General features: G+C 38.7%; 3 protein-coding genes across 3 annotated transcripts; 2 read left to right on the top strand and 1 right to left on the bottom strand.

The window, feature by feature from the left end:
• The first annotated feature begins 3034 nt into the window (after positions 1-3034).
• On the top strand, positions 3035-5640 carry LOC108146587. The gene is made up of 4 exons (XM_041708403.1): positions 3035-3598; positions 3658-5171; positions 5224-5256; positions 5312-5640. The coding sequence occupies exons 1-4, from the start codon at positions 3100-3102 to the stop codon at positions 5387-5389; spliced, it is 2124 nt and encodes a 707-aa protein (XP_041564337.1). The 5' UTR covers positions 3035-3099; the 3' UTR covers positions 5390-5640.
• A 4380-nt stretch (positions 5641-10020) lies between these two features.
• Positions 10021-11161, bottom strand: LOC108146586. Its single transcript, XM_017272607.2, has 2 exons — positions 10804-11161; positions 10021-10748 (listed from the first exon to the last, which is right to left on the bottom strand). The coding sequence occupies exons 1-2, from the start codon at positions 11159-11161 to the stop codon at positions 10021-10023; spliced, it is 1086 nt and encodes a 361-aa protein (XP_017128096.2).
• A 4304-nt stretch (positions 11162-15465) lies between these two features.
• LOC108146635 lies at positions 15466-17044 on the top strand. Its single transcript, XM_017272679.2, has 2 exons — positions 15466-15932; positions 16290-17044. Exons 1-2 carry the CDS (start codon positions 15470-15472, stop codon positions 16952-16954), a joined length of 1128 nt encoding a protein of 375 aa, XP_017128168.1. The 5' UTR covers positions 15466-15469; the 3' UTR covers positions 16955-17044.
• Positions 17045-21877: the final 4833 nt, after the last annotated feature.

Below are 21877 nucleotides of genomic sequence, written 5' to 3'. Positions count from 1 at the left end.
TTCTTAGTACACTATGTGAAATTAAATTTAATTTAAATTAAATATACCCTTACAAACTGTGAGTCTGTACCCAACTTGGTAACCAGGTACAAATACCAGGACGTTTCCCATCACTGCAGGTGAGCGATTGGATGAGTGGATGAGTGGATGAGTGAGTGAGTGATTTTTTGTGCTGTCCAGTGTCTTGGTTATCCACTGACATGCATGTGGGTTTTGTGGCTTTGCGTACCACACGGCGTATGCGTGTCGTCTATTTGTTATGCTCTTTTAGGGCGCAAATTCAATTTGTGTCCTAACCTCACTTGCCACAGATGTTTGTTTATTCAATGACCCGCCGCCAACAACATCTGCTTCGTGCTTCAGCTCAGTGCCAGGACTCTTCTACAGAATCGATTCAGGATTCGGCGGTTGATATGGGACTGGACATGCATTTTTAAAGAGCCCGGAGTCCAGGTTTACCGCAAATATAATATTTGGGATGACCCGAACGTTTTAAGTGAATTAAAAGGAATTGGAAACTTCCCCTTCATCGCAATTTATGAGTTTACTGCGTTGTTTGGGAATTTATTTTATTAATTGGCACGTGCCGCCTGCATAATGCGCTTGCAAATTAAGTATACGCCATGTGGTGCCTCGGGCAATTTCCGACGTCTCCGCTTTTGAAGTGTCCGAACCTTTTGGCCATTTGCATGACGGGAACATCTGGCTCCCTGGCACTGATTGCAGCAACAAATTGCAAAGTTATTAAGTTTATTAAAAACCCTCGCAAATACAAAACAGTACACAATGGCAACAAAGACATTGGCGAGCAAGTTGTGAAAGGCAATGTAAATTCCATTTTGTTGGGCGCTTAACTTTTGCTTCGGCTTTGGCTGTTCTGCAGCAATTCTGCATAATTTACTCGAAGCATTTCGCAAACAATGCAATGCGGCCCCGTCCTGCTGCAAAACTTGATTCAGTTGCAGGCGTCTGCAAGTTGCAAGTTTTTCGCTGATGCTCGTTAATGTTTGGCCAGTTCCCATCACCTCCCGCCCCCTGGACATCAGTCGCTTTCATTACCAACTAAAACAACTGCAAAGGGAGCAACAGCAGCATCCTTCGGGCGTCCTTAGCTCGTTGTCACTTGCGACTGTTTCGAGCCATTTGCGGGGTTTGTTTGGCCATTTCTGGTCATGGGCGTCGTTGGATACCAAACTTAAGGTTTAACTCTGTGTCAAAAAAATACAAAACTATTAAATTTAAGTATTTTAAAACTAAAAGTATTTAAGTAAGTAATTTGTTTAAATTTTGCTTTTATATTAAACAAGTTGGTTTGACATCAGTCAGTAGCAGTGTTCAACATTTTCAGTTTACATTGGAATTTATATTAAATAATATTCTAGCTTATATACAAAAAAATTTACCCACTAACCAATTCAGGAATTTTGATTGAAGGATTTAAGAATGTCTCAGACATTACTTACGTTTATAAAAAATGGGTGATTTTTAAATGCACTTTTAATAAACTATATTATCAAAGATTGAAATCTTTATTGCTGCGCCCCTGGTCCTATTTGCTTCGTTATGAATTTTGCCAATTTGTTGCTGCGACTGCTGCTGCCTTGCAATTTTCAACACCAACCCCCTTTGCCAAGCCATTGTCTCAGTTATTTTCGCATTTAAAATGTCTTCAAGTTTTTTGGTGTAAAACTTTTCTGTGATGCTTGTTTTGAATTATTTTTAATGACTCACCATTTTCGCCAATTTGTTGCGCTTTGTGTTGGCTTTCATAATTGCAAGTGCTATCGATGCTCAAACATTATGAGTTTTTTGACATTTGCAATTAGTTGAACTGTTTTTATGAATGCCTTTCTAAACTGTCAGGTGTAAGATAATAGACTGCAACTTAAGACTAACTTTTAAAAATGATTTTTTAACCCTAAGTAAATATGCAGGCGGCAGGACTTCTTATTCAATTTGTAAAATCCTGTTGCAAATTGCACCAACGGAGGACGAAGGATGCTTTTATAAGGCCGACTGGTTGGGGTAAAAATGCGCAAGTTGATGCCAAGGTCTCTTACAGTTTTCCAGGTAAATTTCCGCTCACATTTTCTACATTAGTCAGCATTAAAAATTTATTTGCTTTGAGTAGATTACACGCACCCACCACAAAACTACGCGGAACGGAAGGATTTGTCGGGGGATAGGACAACAAGAAGTAACGGCTTCTACAGTTTTCCCTTCATTTTTGATTTTTTTTTGTGTAATATTCCATCCGTAAGATAGAGATGTAAGGAGGAAGAAAAAAAACAGGATAAAAAGGGATAAGAAGAAGAGAAAAATACTGGCTTCCTGTGTCTTGCGGTGGGTGGTTGGCAAAACAAATGAGCTGACTGCAAATTAAGTGCAGCTGCCAGTTTCACTTGGCCGCGGCAACTACTTTAAACAAACTCAAACTGCGCTTTAAGTTTTCATACAAAACAAGCAGCGAAGATCATAAATCCCAGCGATGCCCACAACTTTTATCTAATGATGTCCGCCGGTTCATCAGCATAACGAGCACTACATTATCTTACTTACTTCACTAGAATAATGTTTTATAAGGTCTTCAATAGGTCATGGCTGTCGGATTTAATTTTATAATTATTTTTGTTGATGCGTTGGTTTGTATTACTTAGGTCCACCCGAATGTGGATACGTTTACATGTGTTTACACATATATGTAAGCCGCAAGCTTTTTTGTTTGGTGACGCTATCAGTGAGATTATAAAAAAATGTATGTATACGTAGTCGAAGGAAAAGTACCCTCTGTGAAAAATTACATTAATCTTTAGACTTATGATATTGATAATGGTGAAGGTGCCAACTACAATTAAGCATACTAAAATAATAAAAGTTCTTTAAAAGCTGTTGCGCAGTAGATAAGCCTTTATTATTAAAATCCAGCAAACGGAAAGCCCAAGTCACCCAACAATTACAGGGTAAGCTTATATTGGCATTCCAGTATAATTCTCTCAGAGTATTAAAGGCAGTGTACTGTCCAATACTGCGCGAATCGGACGTGCTGTTGCGATCGTTTGGCACTGGTGAATAATATATACATATGTATGTGCATATTCCATGACGACTATAACCGATATCAGTCACTATGACCTGTTCCGCATATTGGACTACATGAAGACAAACTGTGAAATTCAGAATGGCAATGAATCCGTGGACGCCATTAAATATGCTGACATCTTTAATTTGGCTGTCACCTGCAAGATATTTCGACGCATCGTTTGGGATTGGTCCAAATCGATGTATCGTCGCTTGGAACTAGATCTTCTGCATGTGGTGCCCCACAAAAATCTGACGGTCAAGTTTATTGAGATCCACGAAACTCTAAAAAGAGCCACAAAGCAAAAGAGAGACCGGTACATGGACATTTATATTGGGGCAATGATGGGGAATCCCCTTCTTAAAACCATTGAGCTAAGCTATAATACTCAGAAGTTTATCAGCACCCACGAGAGTATATTTGAAGAGATAGTAAGGGCTCTTCAGGGCAAAGCAGACCGCATAGTGTTGAACCCGTATAAAATTCCAAAATTCAAGGAGATTATTGTGGATATTGGAGGCAAATATATTCTTAGTCTACATAAATTGTTTCCCACTAATATATTGCTAATATTGCAGATCATCGGATCGGAAACCTAGGGCTGTTTCGCAATATTTCCAAATTGAGCTTAAATGCATATTTTGAGATGATCGACCTGGAAGATTTCTGCTCAAATAATCCTTCTTTAATTACTTTGGAAGTGAATGTAAATCGGTTTTCCGATCATGGAAAGCTAACACAAATCGTTCGACACTGTCCAAATCTAAAGCAACTGAAATTCCTGCTAAATGATAATGTAACGGATAATAGTTACTTCGGGCTCGCACTTTTGAATAAGCTCACGCAGTTAGAAATCGATTGGAAACCGACTATTGATGAAGTGCATTTTTATTTAGACGAAGCGGAAGATTGGCATAAGCCACAGGACTTGGAAATGGATGAGGATTTTACAACAAAACGACCCAGAATGGACACCGAATATGATTCCCTAGTAACAGGAGTATCAGACTTACATCGATCCATACCGGAACTCCAACTTCTCAAAGCATTCAGCGAAAAGAAAAAATCAAAACTAATACAATTATGCTTAAAATTCGACATTGATGACGAAATGGTGCAGGTTATTGCAAACATTAAAGGTCTAAGAATGTTGGAATGCGGCTTTTGCGATCCCAGAAGCATAAGACACCTAAAAGGGCATCCAACACTCAACCGATTGACAATGCGAAATAAGGGTCACTTAGTTTCGGAGGATATTGCAGACTTACTGAGTAAACAAGTGACAGTCTCTAGTTTTGACACGAAAATGTTCTTTTCTTCCCGGGGACACCTAAGTATTTTCACAAGGGATGGGCAAATTTTTCGATTTGTTAACTTTGAACCTTTTCTGCGACTGGAGAATCTTAAAAGTCTTGGACTCCCTGTCGAAATGATCGTGTCAATGGAATCGACATTGCATTTGTTTTTGGAGCTCGGTGTAAAGATCAAAAGCGAAGCGTGCGACATTGACCTGGATCCAAAAAAACGAAGTTTAAAGATCATGTACGATAAAGAATACGTTAAAAAGGAGTTGCCTCTTCCCTTAGTCAAAAATATGCGCTCTTTTAAGTTATTGTCTATCAACATGCCAACCTGTAGCCTTTTCCTAAAACTAGCGACACACAACTTGCAAACACTGCGTGAGATTTATATAAGTTCGCCCTTTACAATCTTTGAAAACTCCAAAGACACATACCTAACGCAATCGGTGGTTCAAGCTTTGGTTACCCTTAGTTCATTAAGAAAAATCTCTTGCCTATTTCAAAAATTCGTATACATTCTGCCCCTGGCTCAGCTGAAAGATCTAGAGGAAATTGAGGTGCTTTCGGAACACCATCCCAAAGATATTTACTATCCAAGATGCCTAGGACCCCTTCTACAGAACTGTCGAAAACTGAGTTCGTTTCAGATCAAAGTACCCGCCAACGGAATAACCAAAAAGTTTTTAAAAAGTCTTCAGGGCACGGTTTTAGCCAACAGAGATCCAGACATGCAGGAGGATTTACAATTTATTCTTAACCTAAAGTGGGCAACACACGAGACAGAGAAAGAGGTAAGTATTTTACCAGTAAAATAAGCCCTTTAAAACAATTGCTTGATTGCAGATGATGACTGCACCCAATATGACAGAGAATCAGGTAGGCATTTGAACATAAAGATTATTGTGAAAGCTTTAAAATTGTTTATTTCCAGATAAAACTTATTTCACGACCATTTGAGCGTATGAAGTTGACAACTAAATATATTGAAAACGATTACTTCTTTGATTAGGAATTTTCTTTGGTTTATTTTATGAGTTCGTTAGTCTAATAGAAGTTCGAAATAAATCATTTTTAAATGCCTTTGCACTACAGGCAGCAGTCATAAATTTCCTTGAGAACCAGCTTAGGCCAGACAAAACGATAATTTAATAAATTCAATTTGCACCTGCCGACAACATTACTGGATTGCAACTCATACACATGAAATTAAATAAATGAAGCACATACATTCGCAGACATTTCCCTGACATACCGGAAAAAGACAAGTATTTACTTTACAAGTAAGTTTGCATTTTGATTAAATTCAACAAGCTTGTCGCTTGCTGGAAATAATTTGTACTGCACTTTCCTTGCCACTGACATACCCATCCACATCCACATCCGCCCACCAAAATGACAGGTGTTTATTTTCGGGAAATGCAATTGAGCGGAATTTCATGACGCAGGTATTTTGTCAGCTGGGCTGCGGCTTAAGTTATAATTAAATAATGACACTTACGAAATCGAATGCCGAATGCAGAAGGGCGGGCCTTGGGACTTTTGGGCATTTCATTTACCTGAAATCGAACAAACAATGCAAGTAGGCAATGGAAAATGTCAAATATTTGTGGAACTAAGGGATTTTCTCACCACCGCCTGCCTGATTGGCAAGGTTTTGCAATTGCAATTTTTAAGCCATATACAAATTGGAATTGACGTTTAATAGACAACAGCTGGCACTTGGCATTGTGTGTGCGTGTGTTGCGGTGTTGAAAGTTCCTGGGGGCATTCTCAAATGCAATGTAAATTGCGTATACGCAGTGTGTGATGCGAGTGGCAATGTGCAAACTAAGCATCGAGCAGCCTCTGTTTTATTTACGCACTGAAAACTCGTTGAAAACACACAAGCAGGGTGCGGGAAACGCTGGAAAGAGACAATGAATGTTAAATTATTTAGGCCGAGTGCATTAGTGTCCGAGTCCTGTCGCTCGGACACAAGGACACACGGACAAGGCGAGGCACATTGGCATAATTTGTCAGATGTCGGGCAATTTTGTGAGACTGCTGCTAATTAAATATGCCGGCATATAGGCAGGGCAAGCAAATCTGCAAAGTAGTTGAGTGCCATGCAAACAGCCAGTCCAGACACAACTTAGCCAATCGGATTGAAAGCCAATCCCAATGCTGACCTGGGTCCAGGCCAATGCAAACAATGGCCCAGAAAACACAAAGAACTCTTCAATCAGCCGAACCACTTCAATCCACTCTTAATCAGACAATGTCAACGGATGCACAACCAGATTTTTGTGGCTTCTTCATTTGCGATTAATTCAGGTCTGGCATTAACCATACACGTGTTTGTTTTAATTTCATTCTCATTAGCCCCGATCCTTTGCTTTCCGATGGCTCTTCTAGAATCGCTTAAGCCTTCCATTGAGATAAATCCTTTTTTGGTTTTCTTTCTCCGTAAGTCGAACCAACTGATATTTAAATTGGTAATCGAAACCCGGTCATACATTGCTTTCTCATCTCCGTCACGGATAATCTTTATTGTTTCACAGTTCAGTGACACAAATTTGCAATTGCAATTGAATGAATTCTCACATTTCGGGTGCGGGTTTTCCGTTCACACACGACGTTAAGAGTGGCGGGCAAAAAACAGCAGGAATATATAATATATACATTGATGCAAAAAGCCCAGTAAGGATGGCCGATGTACAAAGCCCAGGCCATGGCCTATAAAACGCATTCGAATATATCGACTTTTACGGCTGGTACTGATGTACATTAATTTTAATCAAGGCTACTGAGGTCAATGCATTGTATGATATTTATTTAAGGCGCACATCGAAAGTTTATTAAAATACATTATACAAAAGAGCAGGCGCTAATTATGCATTTATTGCGAAAAAATATCATCCCCCAAAGACAAGCATAAATATTTGTGCACTTAATTACAAAATGCAATGCGAAGAATTATGAACTCGCATTTATCGGTTCGATGACTTTGGACTTCAATTCAACCGTTAAAGTCGGCAAGTGAGCTTTATTTGGTTTTAATAATTTAAATTTGCGTATGCGAAAAAAAATTACAAAAAAACTGTAGACTGATAGTGGTGAAAATTTGTCCCATACTTTTTATCCGCGCTTGCCTTAATTTGAGCTTTGTGCTGATTAAAATGCCCCAGAGGGCTTGATTATTGGGAGATATAAAATTGTGTTGCTATCAATAAAAAAAGGGCCTAGTAAAAATGTGGGTCAATATTAGCTGTTAACAAATTGGCCAGCATTTTGTATAGGTAAAATGGTAAATATATGTACTTGTGAAACTTTTACTAGTTTTTAGCCAAAAATGCCACATTTCCCATTCCCTAGGGATGGTTTATTTATTACAAGGATCCCTCCTGGGCAGATTCAATTAAACTGTTGGCTCCGGGTCCGATTGGTCCGCTACCCGTTCTGCCAATTATGTACCTTTCTGTGCAACCAATTAGCCATGTTGTGCGGGTCTTGAGGGTGGCGGAATGGGTCCATCAAATACACCTGAAACTGTGTCTGAAACGTCAAACCGCCACTTTGAGGGAGTGGAAGGGCCTTTAGCCGTGAACCAATTATTCGATGTCCCAGAAGGATGCCTCGTGTCGCCGTTGTCAATTAATTGGATTATTTATGTGTATTTTGATGGCAACAAAACGCAATCACTTTGCGTGTGTGTGACAAAATCTCAGGTCCCTGGAAATTCGCCGACGAAAGTCTGTCAAACTTATTGCGTGGCATATTAAATTCGGATTTGGGTCTCTGGCATTAACCCAGGCCGAATTAATTTCTTTCTCTCTTAAATTAGGTCAATTAATCGTTGAACAGATGTTGAATGCATCGGTGGACGAGGTCATTGAGTTAATGAGAGCCAAACATTAATTTATTTTTTCCTGTTTGCAGTCATTATTGTTCAAATAAATTTGCGCATATGCAATGACTTTTTAAGTAGCAAACCATTTTTTTTCCTTTTAGGGCTAGCTAAATAAAACAATAAAAAATTGTATTATAAACTAGAGCATCATAAAAAATGTATTTAAATAAATGGGTTTATTATAGGAAATGAAAAACCATTTAATGTGCTACTGCTTGAAATTATTTTTGTGATATTCAAGTTTGTGAACAGTTTTTTTCAAGTCAATAAACAAAGGGAGCCAACAATTTGTGAGTAGAAAACTCTCGGTACAAGTGAAATGACTTTTAACTGCATTTTACCGACCACCAACTTCCAAAGCCAAAGCCAGTCGATGAAAGTCACTCATTGATTGCAGAGCTCTGTTTCTGGTTATTGCTGTAAAATGTCCTTTGGCAAGTGCACTTCCTTGGAAGATACTAGAGGAATTGTTCTGTGATGTCTGTTACCGCTGAGCTGGGAGCTCCTCAACAATGACATTAAGAACTACCATCACGTTGAGGGGTCCCCAGGATATGCAGTCGAACAGGATGTGTTTTATACATTTATATGTATATATATATATATTTGAGTGGAGGGATGTTGAGGGGCGTTGAGCTTGACAAAAACCCTAGACAGAAAAGGATGCGAAACTGAGGGCTTTGTGTTCGATAAATGTCAACAAGTTGAGCAAGTTTTAATTGAAACACTTCACCGAGCCCTGCATCTTGCCATCGAAATTTGCACGACATTTTAAAATGTTTCGAAATATCCAATTACGAAATAGTCCGATGAAGCATTGCACCTTGTCAGGCTAGTTCAAGTGTCAACAAGGCAGGGATTTTGTCAAAAAATTTGAGACTTCCGCCCGAGGGCAATGGAAGTTAAGACTGTAAACAGTGAAAAGGTCACACGGTTTTGTTAGGGCCTTTGTCAGACAATGCAATTACTTTTTCAAGTTCTCAAAAGACAAGAGCATGGCAATCAATTTCCTACACTTGTCTAACAAGTTAATTTGTTATTCAACTCGCTTTAAAGTGTAAATGGTTTTGATTCTAAGCTTGTACTTCTTCAGTCACAAGGTCGGAGTCAATAAATGTGGGCTACAATTTTTGTGATATTAGTGAACTGTTCTCAAACAGCAGTCAAAAAGATAATGTTTATAATAAATTAAATTTTTTTAAATATGCTGCAAAAAATAACTATAATGAGTCAGGGTGCCAGGGCACAATACCCGCCAACTCATTTTGCTTTTTGCAGCCCACTTCCGATTTTCCTTGACGGCCCGATGTATTTCCGTCTCCGGCAGTTGCCATTTTGTTTTCCCCGTCCGTCTGTCACAGTCCGTCCCTGTCTATCCGCAATCAGTGTTTGTTTGTCCTGCGCCCTGCTCACTGTCATTGCAAAATGAGCGGAAAGCCTGCCACTTCGCGGATTGCCCAACAGGTGCCATCATTCCGTTTTCGCTCCCGCTTTCTTATTCTCTAAGAGCCTTTTCTAATTATAAATTGTTTTTAGCTTTAAGTGAAAAATTATCCCAAATTGTTTCTGACACATTTCATTAACAGTTTGGAGTTTCGCATAATTGGAAATGCCACTCCGGCCCCAAAAACGCTTTTTACTTTCAACTTTGTTGGGCCTCGAACCCCGCAGGGGAACTCATTCAATTAGGTGGGAGATATATAAATAAACATTTTTTATTTAAGAACCTCTGTTTTTATTTTTCCATATTTTCATAATAATTTTAATAACTCAGTGGCTGTTATTGAACGAAATAACAGAATTTTAGTGTCCAACGCCTCGGAGTGAAACTCCTTTAACGTTAGTGAGCCATGACGGGCGTGGATTAATAGCTCTAAAGTGTTTTTTGACTCCATATCTTTCAATACCTCGGCGACTCTCCCAACGAAGTCCGGATTGATGTTGTAGTCGAAGATGCGTAAAAATTGCAGATCCTTGCACTGTCGAATCACTTTGAGGTATGTTGAAGATATATCTATGGGCTGGAGGTACGTTATGCGCAAAATCTGCAGGGAGGTGAGCTGTGCCAGATATATTACCAAGTCGGCATTGGCGAAGCTGCAATCCAGGGCCCTTAGTGAGTTGATATTGGACAGGGATTCAGCCTCATTAGAAGTAATTATATTTCCCTTGATTCTAAGGACATTCAAAGTTCTTTTGTGAGCCAGGAAATCGAGAATCGTTACCAGAGAGTTCCTTTGTTCTGAATAGCAGGGTAACAGTTTTGAACTACTGAAGCGATGTATGTAGAAACTCAGTTCATGTAGATACGGCAATAGCTCTATTATGTTAATAAGATTTGAGCTGCTCACTTTCTCAGAGAGATGAAGAGTTCTCAAATTTTTTAGAGACCGGCAGTACCGTAGCATTAGTCTAGAAGGCATGTTCACGTCTATGGATATTAACTCTAGGCGATGCAATTTCCCAAAGTCCTCTAGTTCTTTAGATAAAAGATTGGTTAGAAATATCGTTGTTATTGCACATTTTAGACTTACTTGGAGAGCAAAAATGCATTTGCCTTAAATTGGGTAAATCCTGCAGTGCCCTCAGTAAAAATTTAGTGATCGGGTGTGGATTAATCTGCCATATCTTGATGCTCGCGAGGTTTATCATGCCTTGGATCATGTTGCAGAATTTAAAAATATCACTTTTGTTTTTCATTGTTGAACTAACCAGATCATCAACAATCAGTTTCAGTTCCCTTACGCTCATAGAAACAAGACTGAGTAAAGTTAATTCCCAGGGCTCAACATCACCAAGAATAGCAACATTTGCATAGTCACGTCGCGACCAGACAAAAAAAACATCTCGGAATCTGGAACAGGTTTGGGCGAAACTGATTTGCCCCTGCATGTCTAGAAATTGCAATATATTTTCGAGGCAATAATCGTTTAGTTGCAAAATTCCAATCGTGTCCATTACGGATCATTGCACTACAACAAATGAGTAACAATTGCACATGATTATTTAGCCAGCAATTTTTTTCTAATGGCAGATAAGATAAAAAAAGTGATATGAATAATAAAGATAAAGTGCAGTGAGGTTTGAATTCGTTAGAAAAATGGGGAAAAGGCTAGACCTTTTAAAGTAAAGAAATAGCTCCGATTTCAACATGTTGTAGATTTAGTGTGAATTTTTAATTGTTATGGCCTGCGATAAATAAACTGTGAAAACAAGGGACTTAAAGCGTGCTGAAAAACTTTTTCGACTGGTTTTCGAATTTAAATGTTTAATACCTACACTTAAGTGGCATTTTAAAATTCTATAAATATTAAAAAATACCAACAGGCCAGAACACACACATCCCATACAGGCTCTCACCTGGAAGCATTAACTTTTATTGGCATGGCACTACTACTGACCTACTTTATATAAAACCGAGAAGGCTCAGCGCACACCTACACACACACACCTGCTGACAGGCAACACGCATAGGAAACACAAATACGAATACATGAACGAAAAGCGGAAAAGCCGTGCTCAGCGGGCGTACTTTGATCTATGGCCTGACTGCCTGGCATTTTCCTTTTACCTCAGCTTTTCCACGAAGGTCTCCGCCAGCCGCAGTTGTAAAACTTTTTAACGCGCCGCGAGCTCGAGGAGCAGCAAGTAAAATCTTTGCCTTTCGCGATAATTAAATTAACCCAGCACGGGGTCGAAGCATCGACTAGAGCAAAACCAAACCAATCGACAAGTCAATGTCACTGCTCAGATAAATAGGCATGTCCTGGCTATTAAATGGTAAATCTAATTGTTTTTGCAGACCCTCAAACTACAATCATTTAAATTCTGTCACACTGTATGTAAATGAAATAAACTGTTGTCCAAATTTTATATATTTAAAAAAAAAATACATATTATGTATAAAATGCTTTATGTTCACAAGTTCATATAAAGTCAGAAAAACAATAAATACAATTCCCATTTTAAATTTACAAAATTTGTATTAGGGAAAGAGTGTTTGTTATTTTTAACAAACTCTAAATACTAAATATTAAATATTATAAAAATTTGTAATGCTTTCTAACGATCGGAGACAAAAGATTTAGTTGAATAAATAAAAACTACCAAATAAAAAGAAAAGGTTGTGTATATGTTCTTATTGATTCAGAAAAACAAAAACAAAATGTCTTAGTTTAAACATACCAAATTTTTAAGAAAATATGTGAATGTAATTATTGGACATAACACCATTTTAACATAACATAAATATTTTATTAAATTAATATTAAATACTGCAAGGAATTTTTTCGTCTTCTTAACGACCTAAAAGAATAGTTTTCAGTAAATTACTACAAATTATAAAGTATCAAAGAATTTTTGTGGTCTTCACTGAAATTGTGTGAAATAACTTTAATAGAAAAATGCGTAAAATATTTAAAATATGCTCAGGGGCTCAGATAAGAATCAAGGCCGAAGCAATATGCCATTAAGTTGGCTCACTTAACCCGGAGCACGATTAAAAGCTAAACGAGAACCCGAAAGCCATATTGTAAATCAAAATTTATTGACCAGGACAAATAATTCCATCGATCTGCCCCTCTGCCCCCCATTATGAATTTATATCAAGGCACGCTCTTTGGAGTGCGGCGAGAAAACAATTTTAAATAATTCAAAGGCGCAGACAAGAAACTTCCAGATGCCGAAGGACAGAAAGCACACACACATAAATGGAAGTATAGTATCCTGTGAATACATGTGTATGCGATGGCATTGGATAATAGTGTCTTGCAGTCCAAGTGCGTGTATGCAGGGAATTATCAAGTGTTGTCAACACAAGCACACACGCGCCTGGATGTCCTGCTGAAGCTTCGGCTTCGTTCGTCCCTTCGAAGGACCCCCGGCCACAGAGCTTATGTAAAGTGAAAGTGTGCGCGGGCGTGTCATAAGAATGGCAGCCACCCACTTCCACTCCCAATAAAACCCCTCCATTCCCCCCAGACATCCAAAACACTCTTGTTTGTGCGATTGTCTGTGCGACAATAAACGAACTTACACATGCGAGAAATGCGTTGGGCAAGGAAACGACCGGAAAGGCATACATAAATAAGTTTCCGGATTAAACGCACACCTCCTCCACTTTCTTGGGTGGACATCCACATTCACATCCACATCCTCGCAGCTTGGTGCAATAAAGCCGAAATGGAACCGGGCACAGGCATTGCGAATAAGCCAATCTGAACTCATATTTGGGAGATTTTCATCACGCACATGAAAGACAGATGTGCGTTTATTCGGACTAAGCGTTTTCGTACCATCTGTACTTTTCACATTTAACATATTATGTTTAAGAAGAATTTCTTTCAGAAGCTGAAAAAACGTTGTATTATTTTTTAGCTTTTGAAGTAACTATAATATTAATCGCCTTAAGTTGTCATTCCATTTTGACAACTTTAAATCGTTATACACCAGTTAGCTTAAGAATAAGTAGTTTTTTTTACATGTTTGAATCTGAATTACCACTTATATTCACCCCCTCTAGGTCATTTGATGTTCAAGGGTGTTTGATGATGTTGCGCATTGCAAACATTCCATAAAGCATCTTATTTCACCAACTTCGGACATAACATAAAGCATTTTGTGACATGGCGGTTAATGCCTTTCTTTTTCAGTTTGTTTGCTGCCTCGCTAAAAAGATATTTCATTTTTATTCGGCTGAGTCCCTGCACGTGGTCCACATTCGCATTCAATATTCAAGAGTCTCAACAAATTACTTGAACCCTTTTCATAGCCCGTTGGATGCCCCAAAAGGCTTTAAGTCATTTGTCAAAAAGCGCAAAAACAGCTTACGGGGAAACAGAAAAACAGAGGCAAACACAGGGATTCGAATACGAGCCTCTGCTCACTTTCACACTTTCTTACTTATGCAAATGTCGTCTTCTCATTTGCCAGCCGAGACAACACAAACGGATAAAAGAAGGATAAAACATAATACGATATCAGAGGTCCTGGCCTGCGGCTGGGACTACCAAAACACATCGCCTGTCATCTTTTCGCACATTAGGCCTACTTGATTTCTTTGGCGTCCGTCTGATTAAATTACACACATTTTTGGAAGGGCGACAAGCGATGACAGGCAGACCATTGGAGCGCAAACTAACATCAATCCTTGTGGGTAAGTAAAAATCAAAACCATGTCAGACACAAAAAGCTATCTGCTAACGAGCACATGAAAAAACACGGATGCAAAATGCAAGCATCCTCAATTGCTAATAAATACTGACTGTAATGAATCTACCGTCGTTTATCCTTTACTCATTTCCCTCCATTTAACCAGCCGAATTTAATGCTCCCAATTTGCGTCAAATTTCCTGAAAGTAACCAATAAAAAGGCAAGACAAGGGAAAACCTCGAAACGGCTATCAGCGATGTACCAGAAACCAATAGCCCGAACATTTCCCCTAATTGTATCATAGAGCATGCGAATTTATGGGCCCAACTATTAAATGTTCCAGCTCGAGCTCCTCCAGTGCTGGCACTTTATGACCCAAGCTCGGTAAAAAAAGTGGGGCCAGGATGTGGGCAAGGCCATGGCATCCACGCTTACTAAAGGTAAGGCGTTTTAACATCGCAGCACATTATAAAAAATTCAATTATAAGCTTTTTATAATGGTTTGGGTGTGCTAGCACCTGGACGACAGTTTTTCCGTTCTCTTCTCACCGAGTATAAGAGAAAGTAACAGTCTCCGAGGTACACGCCGCAGAATGTCATTTTGAATCGAAAATACTGCCCTAACAAATATTTTGTTATTATAAATACATATAATATGTGTTTCTTAAATTTGTATTTTTAAATATTATTAATATTATATTATTAATTACAAAATACCAAAGAAAAGATTACTGAATTCCGAAACAGTTCCAACACAAACTCGGTCAGAACCAGTCAAGAAAATTTGTTGCATTTTGCTGAAGCTCTTTCTATAAACTTTTGAATCAGCTGTTAGAGCTTTTTATTTCATAAACAATGCACATTTTGCGTTAGGTCAGCTACGAACAAAGCCGGCAAACTGGTTTGCCAGCCAATTGCTAGCTAGTACGTATCTTATCTCAGCGAAAACAACGCAGTATTACTCATAACAATAAGCAACGACGTATCTTTGGGTTGCGTTCGATTAGAATGGGGATTTTAGTTTCAGTTTTATTTCGACCGCGTTGGAAATGAGTGCCACAAGTATCGAAGATCTCTATGTGGACTGCCTATACCATATATTTGAATATTTGTCCCCCGATGACCGTCTTACTTTCGCACAAGTATGCCGGAGATTTCGTCAGGTTTTCATCAAGCAGTACAGTAGTAAATACCGGGAATTTACCCTCGATAAAGACAGTTCGAATCCAGAGCTGATACAATTTTGCATCTGTCGGGAAGCGGTAGAGTCATTAACCATCGATCTGGATCACTTTGATACCGCCAGGTGCTACAGAACCTATGGATGTGTAGCCCCGGTAAACTGTTTCGAAATTCTCTACCAGACTTTGACCGGCATGACAAGCCTAGAGAAGTTGGTTATAAATCAGCTGTATATGCTAATCACACCCATTGTCAAGCCCTTCGATCAAATTCTGACTGCCGTAAGGCATTTGCCAGAACTGAAAAGATTGGAAATTCATGCAAAAGACGGTAAGGAACAATATAATGTATTACGAGGGTTTTATACTTTCTTTAAATGTAAATCTGTAGTCTCTTTATTTTCATTGTGATTAAATAGCAAACAATTATATGATGCTACACCGAAAAAAATATATAAAAATCCTTTTATTGTGGTCGGCATTTCCCTAAAATAAGATATATATTAAAGTAATCAGTGAATTAATAGTATAATATATGTAATTCAAGTTAGCAATTAATAATATTATTTTGAAGACCATAAAAGATGTATTTGTTTTATTAAAGAACATGTAAACTATATTGTCTTTTTTATCTAATTGTTTGTTCAGCCTCCAAAATTAAAGTTTACAATATTTCGTGGTTTTGCAGACTGCATTGTGGATCGACTGGCTCAACTTCAGCACCTCGAAAGCCTGCAGCTCCTCATACCAAAAATTCCCACTCCAATTCTGGTGAAATGCTGCAAATCCAATGGCAATCTTCGCATCCTTCACTTGGGCTATGGTTGTGTGCAGAAGAATTTAAGAGACATGGTGCCCCACTGCAAGAATTTGGAGGTTCTAAAGTTCGGCATGACTGCAAAGTCTTCGGAATACATTCCACTGGCTAGGCTTCCGAAACTCAAGGAGCTCTCGTATTCCGGAGTTCGCAGGAGCGGCTCCTTTGAGCCACTTCTTTCGGCTTTGGCAGTCAAATCACAGTTGACGCACCTGTCCATCGATGGAGGCAGTCTTACTCTGCAGGAGACCAGCCAGTTGGTGCGTATCCAGAGCTTAAGGAACCTAAAGTGCTACTGCTCAACGACTGATTGCGTGGAGATGTTGGCCAGTCTAGCTAATCTAGAGGAACTCTGCCTCTCCGTGTACCGACCATTGGATATTTCAATCTCACTACTGCCAATCATTGCAAGCTGTAGAAACATGAAACTCCTTCGAATAGCAGTCGGTAATGTCGATATAAAATTTGTAAACGATGCCATTAGACTTCATAACACTGAAGCAGCTGATTCGATGGCATTGGTAGTAGATAAATAGTAAATATTAATATAAGAATTTACTAAAATGTTCTCATTGATGTAAGGCACGAAACAACTAGAGAAGTTAAAGTTGCATTTTAAACAATAAGTAATTGATAAATTTTTAATTTGGTATCTTGAGCTATACAAGGTAAAACATTTTGCTTGGGCTGAGCCTAATTTTCTTGAGATTTTGCTTTTGCTCATAACATTTGGCTCCTCCAAAGAACTTTTAAAATATGTCGCAAGTTTCGCATACTTAAGTGCCAAAGCAAGAACATGATATGAGTATTTCAAAAATAATTGTGCAAGTTGTTCGCCCTTCTGGGAGAATGATGAAAAATGCACTTTGTAATTCTCGTAGCTCGTCAGTGTGGCACATGCCGCGTCGCCCATCCGTCGCCCGGCACTTATAAATGTCACATTAGAGTCTCATTTTTGGGGAAGAGAAAGGGAGAAAGGCGGGGAAGGGAACTCCAGCTCGTTATACTTCCGCCCCCGGCGGGAATGGGCGTGGACCTGGCTGCATTTGCACTCACAGTTGCTGTAATATGAATTTATATTCTTGTCACATACACATTATTCGTGAGATTTCGTGTTCGGCAAATGGCAGCACAGTCCCTTTTTACAACTGGCAAATAAAGTGGATTATTTCAAGTCCATTTTGATCCTTTGAGTTCTCTTTCCTTATTATAATTACTTAAAAAATAAAAGATTCAAGAAATTCCTTCAAAAATTTTGTATACATAACTTACTAGATAAACAATATACCATTTTCCAGACACCATCGAAGTTTCTTAATTCTCAATAAAAAAAAAAAACAGCTCATCGTCATTTCAGTAAAAGTATACAAACCTTAATGATACATTTTTAAATTAACAAATTAATTAAAATCAATAAAAAAATACTGAAAACGGAACAGACCAATTTAGTTACCCTAAAAGCTTTTTTAATTATCATATTTAAAAAAAATCTATTTTCCTCGACCTGAAGTGCTACAGTTTAAATTTCCATTTCGAATTCGCCTGAATAATTCAACTGTTGCTTTCACCCTTTTCAGTAAAAATATCCATATCCCAGCCATCAGTTAAACCCTTTTTGTTTGTTGTCTCCTGACAGGGCATTTAACGAGAGGCGGCCCATAAATCTTTGCTGGCCAGCAGTCGCCACCTATAGACTGTGCCAAATAGATTGAAATACATTTTTGCTCTCATGTTTCTGGGTTTTCGTGTTTTTTTTTTCATTTCACTTGGACTTCATTGAGAATTAAAGTCTGCTCCAGAGGGGATTTGGCGGCATCAGAAGTCGTTGTCTGGCCGGCAATTTGTCAGTTGAACGATAAGCTGTCGGAGTGAGAGTGGAAAGCATATTCGCACACTTTGTAAGGGCTATACAGTTCTGCTTAAAGCGTCCTAATGACCGACATTGTAGGGTGTTTGCTGCCCCCGGTAGCCGGAGCTTTCACTTCCTATATCCGTTCATTGTGATTGCCTCGGCAAACGTATCCATTCGATTCTGCTTTGTGAGCGCCTCAATTCAATTGATTTTCAGTAACGAAAGCGATAAAACTGGGGGGCGAAAGCACCGCTCCCACATCCTACATAGATTTATATATTGTTTGCCTATATGTGGCTTGGCCTATATATAGTTTTCTATTCGCATTGTTGCGTGGAGATTTATCATTGATTGCACTTGTACGGACGCCTCGAGGCCATCAAATTTACACTTGAAGTGTCTCGGGCAAACGCTTCTCGTATTTTGTCACTTCGGCAACTCAGGACTCCCCTCCCTTAGTCATTCAATTGTGGCCAGTTCATTGAACCGTAAAGTGTAAATCATTCCGGGCCGCCTTTAAAATTCCTGATTGTGCCCACCGAATAATCAGATGAATGGCATTTTATTGCCGCACATTTTTGGGTTAATCCGATGGCCAGCAACAAACAAATCAATTATAGGCATTTCATTAATTTTCCGGAATTAACTGGACTATGCAAAGTCATTTAATATTTCATGAAACTTAATCAATTACATTCTATTATATATTTATAGTCAGTATACCTTCCTTGGATATTTTTAAATATTTATTCAAAGCTAAGCAAGTCATTTTCAAGTACTTCACAAGCAAATGCTCTATAAACATTTTGAAAAAGATTTAATCCTTGGCGTAAGCCAGTGTATATTTTTAAAATTATACAAGGTAATTCAAGGTTTACTTAGATTGAAAAGCTGACAGTGAGTTGAAGACACACCCTTTTCGCCAACTACACAGAGTTGGCCATCTCACTGATTCAAATGCAAATTACCTAGAGCTCTCAAGCCTTAAAGTTCTCCACTTGCTGGAGCACCACAATGAAACTGAATGATAACAATTTGGTTTGCATGGCAAAGTCGTCTGCAAGTCACCTCTTCGCAGCTCGTTTCGCCGTCTTGTGCAGCACGCTCGCTTTTGGTAATCTTTTTACCGCATTTTTGTGGCCCTCATGGCTGCAGGCTGCAACCACAAACCGACATGCCAATTGTGGCCAAGACGGCGGGACTTTTGGGGCGGGCCCGAAAGATGATAAAAAGCGCAGCTCCGCTCCGAATGCTCCTCGAACACGGTGGAAAACTGAGTGCGGCTCTGCGGCTTGTTACATATTTTAGCAGTCCGTGTTTTACGCTGTTTTTACCTGTGTTCCTTCGTCCCACTTGATTGCCCGCAATCATTTCACTTGAACATGACTCTTTATGCCTTGCCACAGGGTGAAATAAAGTTTATAGCTAAGCAAATATTTTCGTGCTTTAGAGTATTGTTAAATAGAAATGGTCATTGTTACTTCTAAAACTGCAACATTGTTTTATTTAATTAAAACACATAGAAAGGCCATTTACCTCTTTTTTTCCAACAGTAAATATTCGTTCATTTTTTTTTAGAGAACTTCACTAGTTCGTTGTACAAAATGTGGCTTTGTCATATTAATTTGCCTTTCCACGTTGTTTCCGCTAAATTCAACCTAAAATTACGAACGTGTACCGCTTTTATTTCGTTGCTCTTATTTAATTAGACTCACTATTTAAGCGAATCCATAAACATTCACTTTACTGCCGACAACAATGGCAAACCCTTTGATCTCACCTGGCGACGACAGCCAGTAAAGGATGAAATTATCGTTGCTTTTTATGGTTAGGGTTATGAAATGTTTTCAGATGGAGGTATTCATAAATATTTGCACATATTCAAATTCAGGCTCACAGCTTGTCTTGGGCACCTTTCCTGTGTGTGTGTGTGTGTGTGTGTGTGAGCTGGCTTGTAATGGTTTTATGCCTTTATGCCCTTATACCAGAAACCAATTTATCTGCCCATCCTCTTCCGGTTCCTGCTCCTCTTCCTGATCCTCTGGCGTCTTTCGGTCGGGTGGCCCAGCCTTTAAAGTCAAACCATAAACAAGAGAATAAAAGAATTTTAGGCAAAGGTAGGTTCTATTTTTCTACCATCTTGAATCCAATGATGGAAATGCACTAATTTATGATTACCAACGTAAGTTAAAAACATATATACCGATGTGGGTTATATGTGATAGACGTACAACTTACAATATAAAAAACCAGGGCATATAAAGTTCACAATTCATTTCTAGGTGAGAGTAATAGTTTTTAAGAATTCTGGGTAAGATAAAATGCTCTTTAAGTTTTATTGGATGCATTTTGGTCTAATAAGTATTTTCAGTGAGATAATCGAAAGTTCAAAACAGATTGTATTAAACTTTTGGAAGCAAAAGCTACTGTTAAAATTTATTGCACCCGTAATGTACAGAAAAAGTTTATATATTTTCAAGTTTGTGGTTAGGTAAAGAAATAGTTTTTGGAAATTTTGAATAAAAAGTCTGCCTTGTCTCATAGTGATTGTATAAAAGTCCTAAAATATTTTTAACTTGAAGTCTTTAAATAGTTTTAACGAGCAAGCCAAGATTAACCAAAATAAGGCTATAGCTTGGTAAGGTAAATAATTTTAGTGAATTTTGAGTAAAAACTTTTTCTAAAAAGTCATCCTTGTTTTATAGTTATGATCATGAAGTTCTAAATATTATTTTTAACGAGCAAACCAAGGGGAACTGATTTAAAGGAAGCTGAAGCTACTGCTCCAAATTGCTGCAACCGGGAGTGCATTTCTCCTCCTGTAATTAGAATGGAAATCAGATCCCAGGTTAACCAGCACGTAGTGGGTGACCGACGAACAAGTTTCGGAACTGGCCTATGGACGGGACAGGGCCCAGTCCCATTAATCAAACACCTCAATCAGGGCCCTACCTGGCCGCAGTTTGGCAGTACTCAAAATTCAATTTCGCAGCCACGACGGTGATGTAGTTACGGATGCGGATGCGGATGTGGATGGGACCGTGATTTTGTGGCCGGAGTGGAGGGGGACGTTGATGACCTCATTAGCTTCGAGTTGCGATGACTTGGAACGACCCTGATTTGGCCATTTTCCACTCACTTTCAGTTGCAGTCTTCACTGCAAGCCACACACTTTAGCCTACTTAACGACATTGTTAGCCATAAATTCCGCTGGCCAACAATAAGGATATTGGATGTCATCGTCGTCTTGTCTTGCTGGGCACATTCCCCACCGTAATTTCCAGCAAAATGAAACGGAATTTCCTCTCCATCTTCATCTCGTCGCCTCGCATTTCGCTTTTCACTCTGCATTCCTGCATCCTCCAATTTTCATATTTTCCTCTTATTTCATTTGAATTGTGTGCACGTATTTTATTCACTTCTGCTTGTTGTTTCGCTTTTTATGCAAAGACCAAAGCAAAGCTGGACAAAATGAACAAAATTGTTGCTCAAATTGAGGATGTAAAATCCAATTGAAACGCAAGGACTTTAGGCAAGTAATGTTTGCAGGCAAGGAAAGAAAGAAAGAAAGTTTTCTATAATAAATCCAATAAAGCAGCTTAAATCA

This window comes from Drosophila elegans, unplaced genomic scaffold (genome assembly GCF_018152505.1).
Source record: "Drosophila elegans isolate 14027-0461.03 unplaced genomic scaffold, ASM1815250v1 contig_208, whole genome shotgun sequence".
In the NCBI taxonomy this organism is placed as follows: domain Eukaryota; kingdom Metazoa; phylum Arthropoda; class Insecta; order Diptera; family Drosophilidae; genus Drosophila; species Drosophila elegans.
This window is presented reverse-complemented; position numbering and strand designations above follow the sequence as displayed.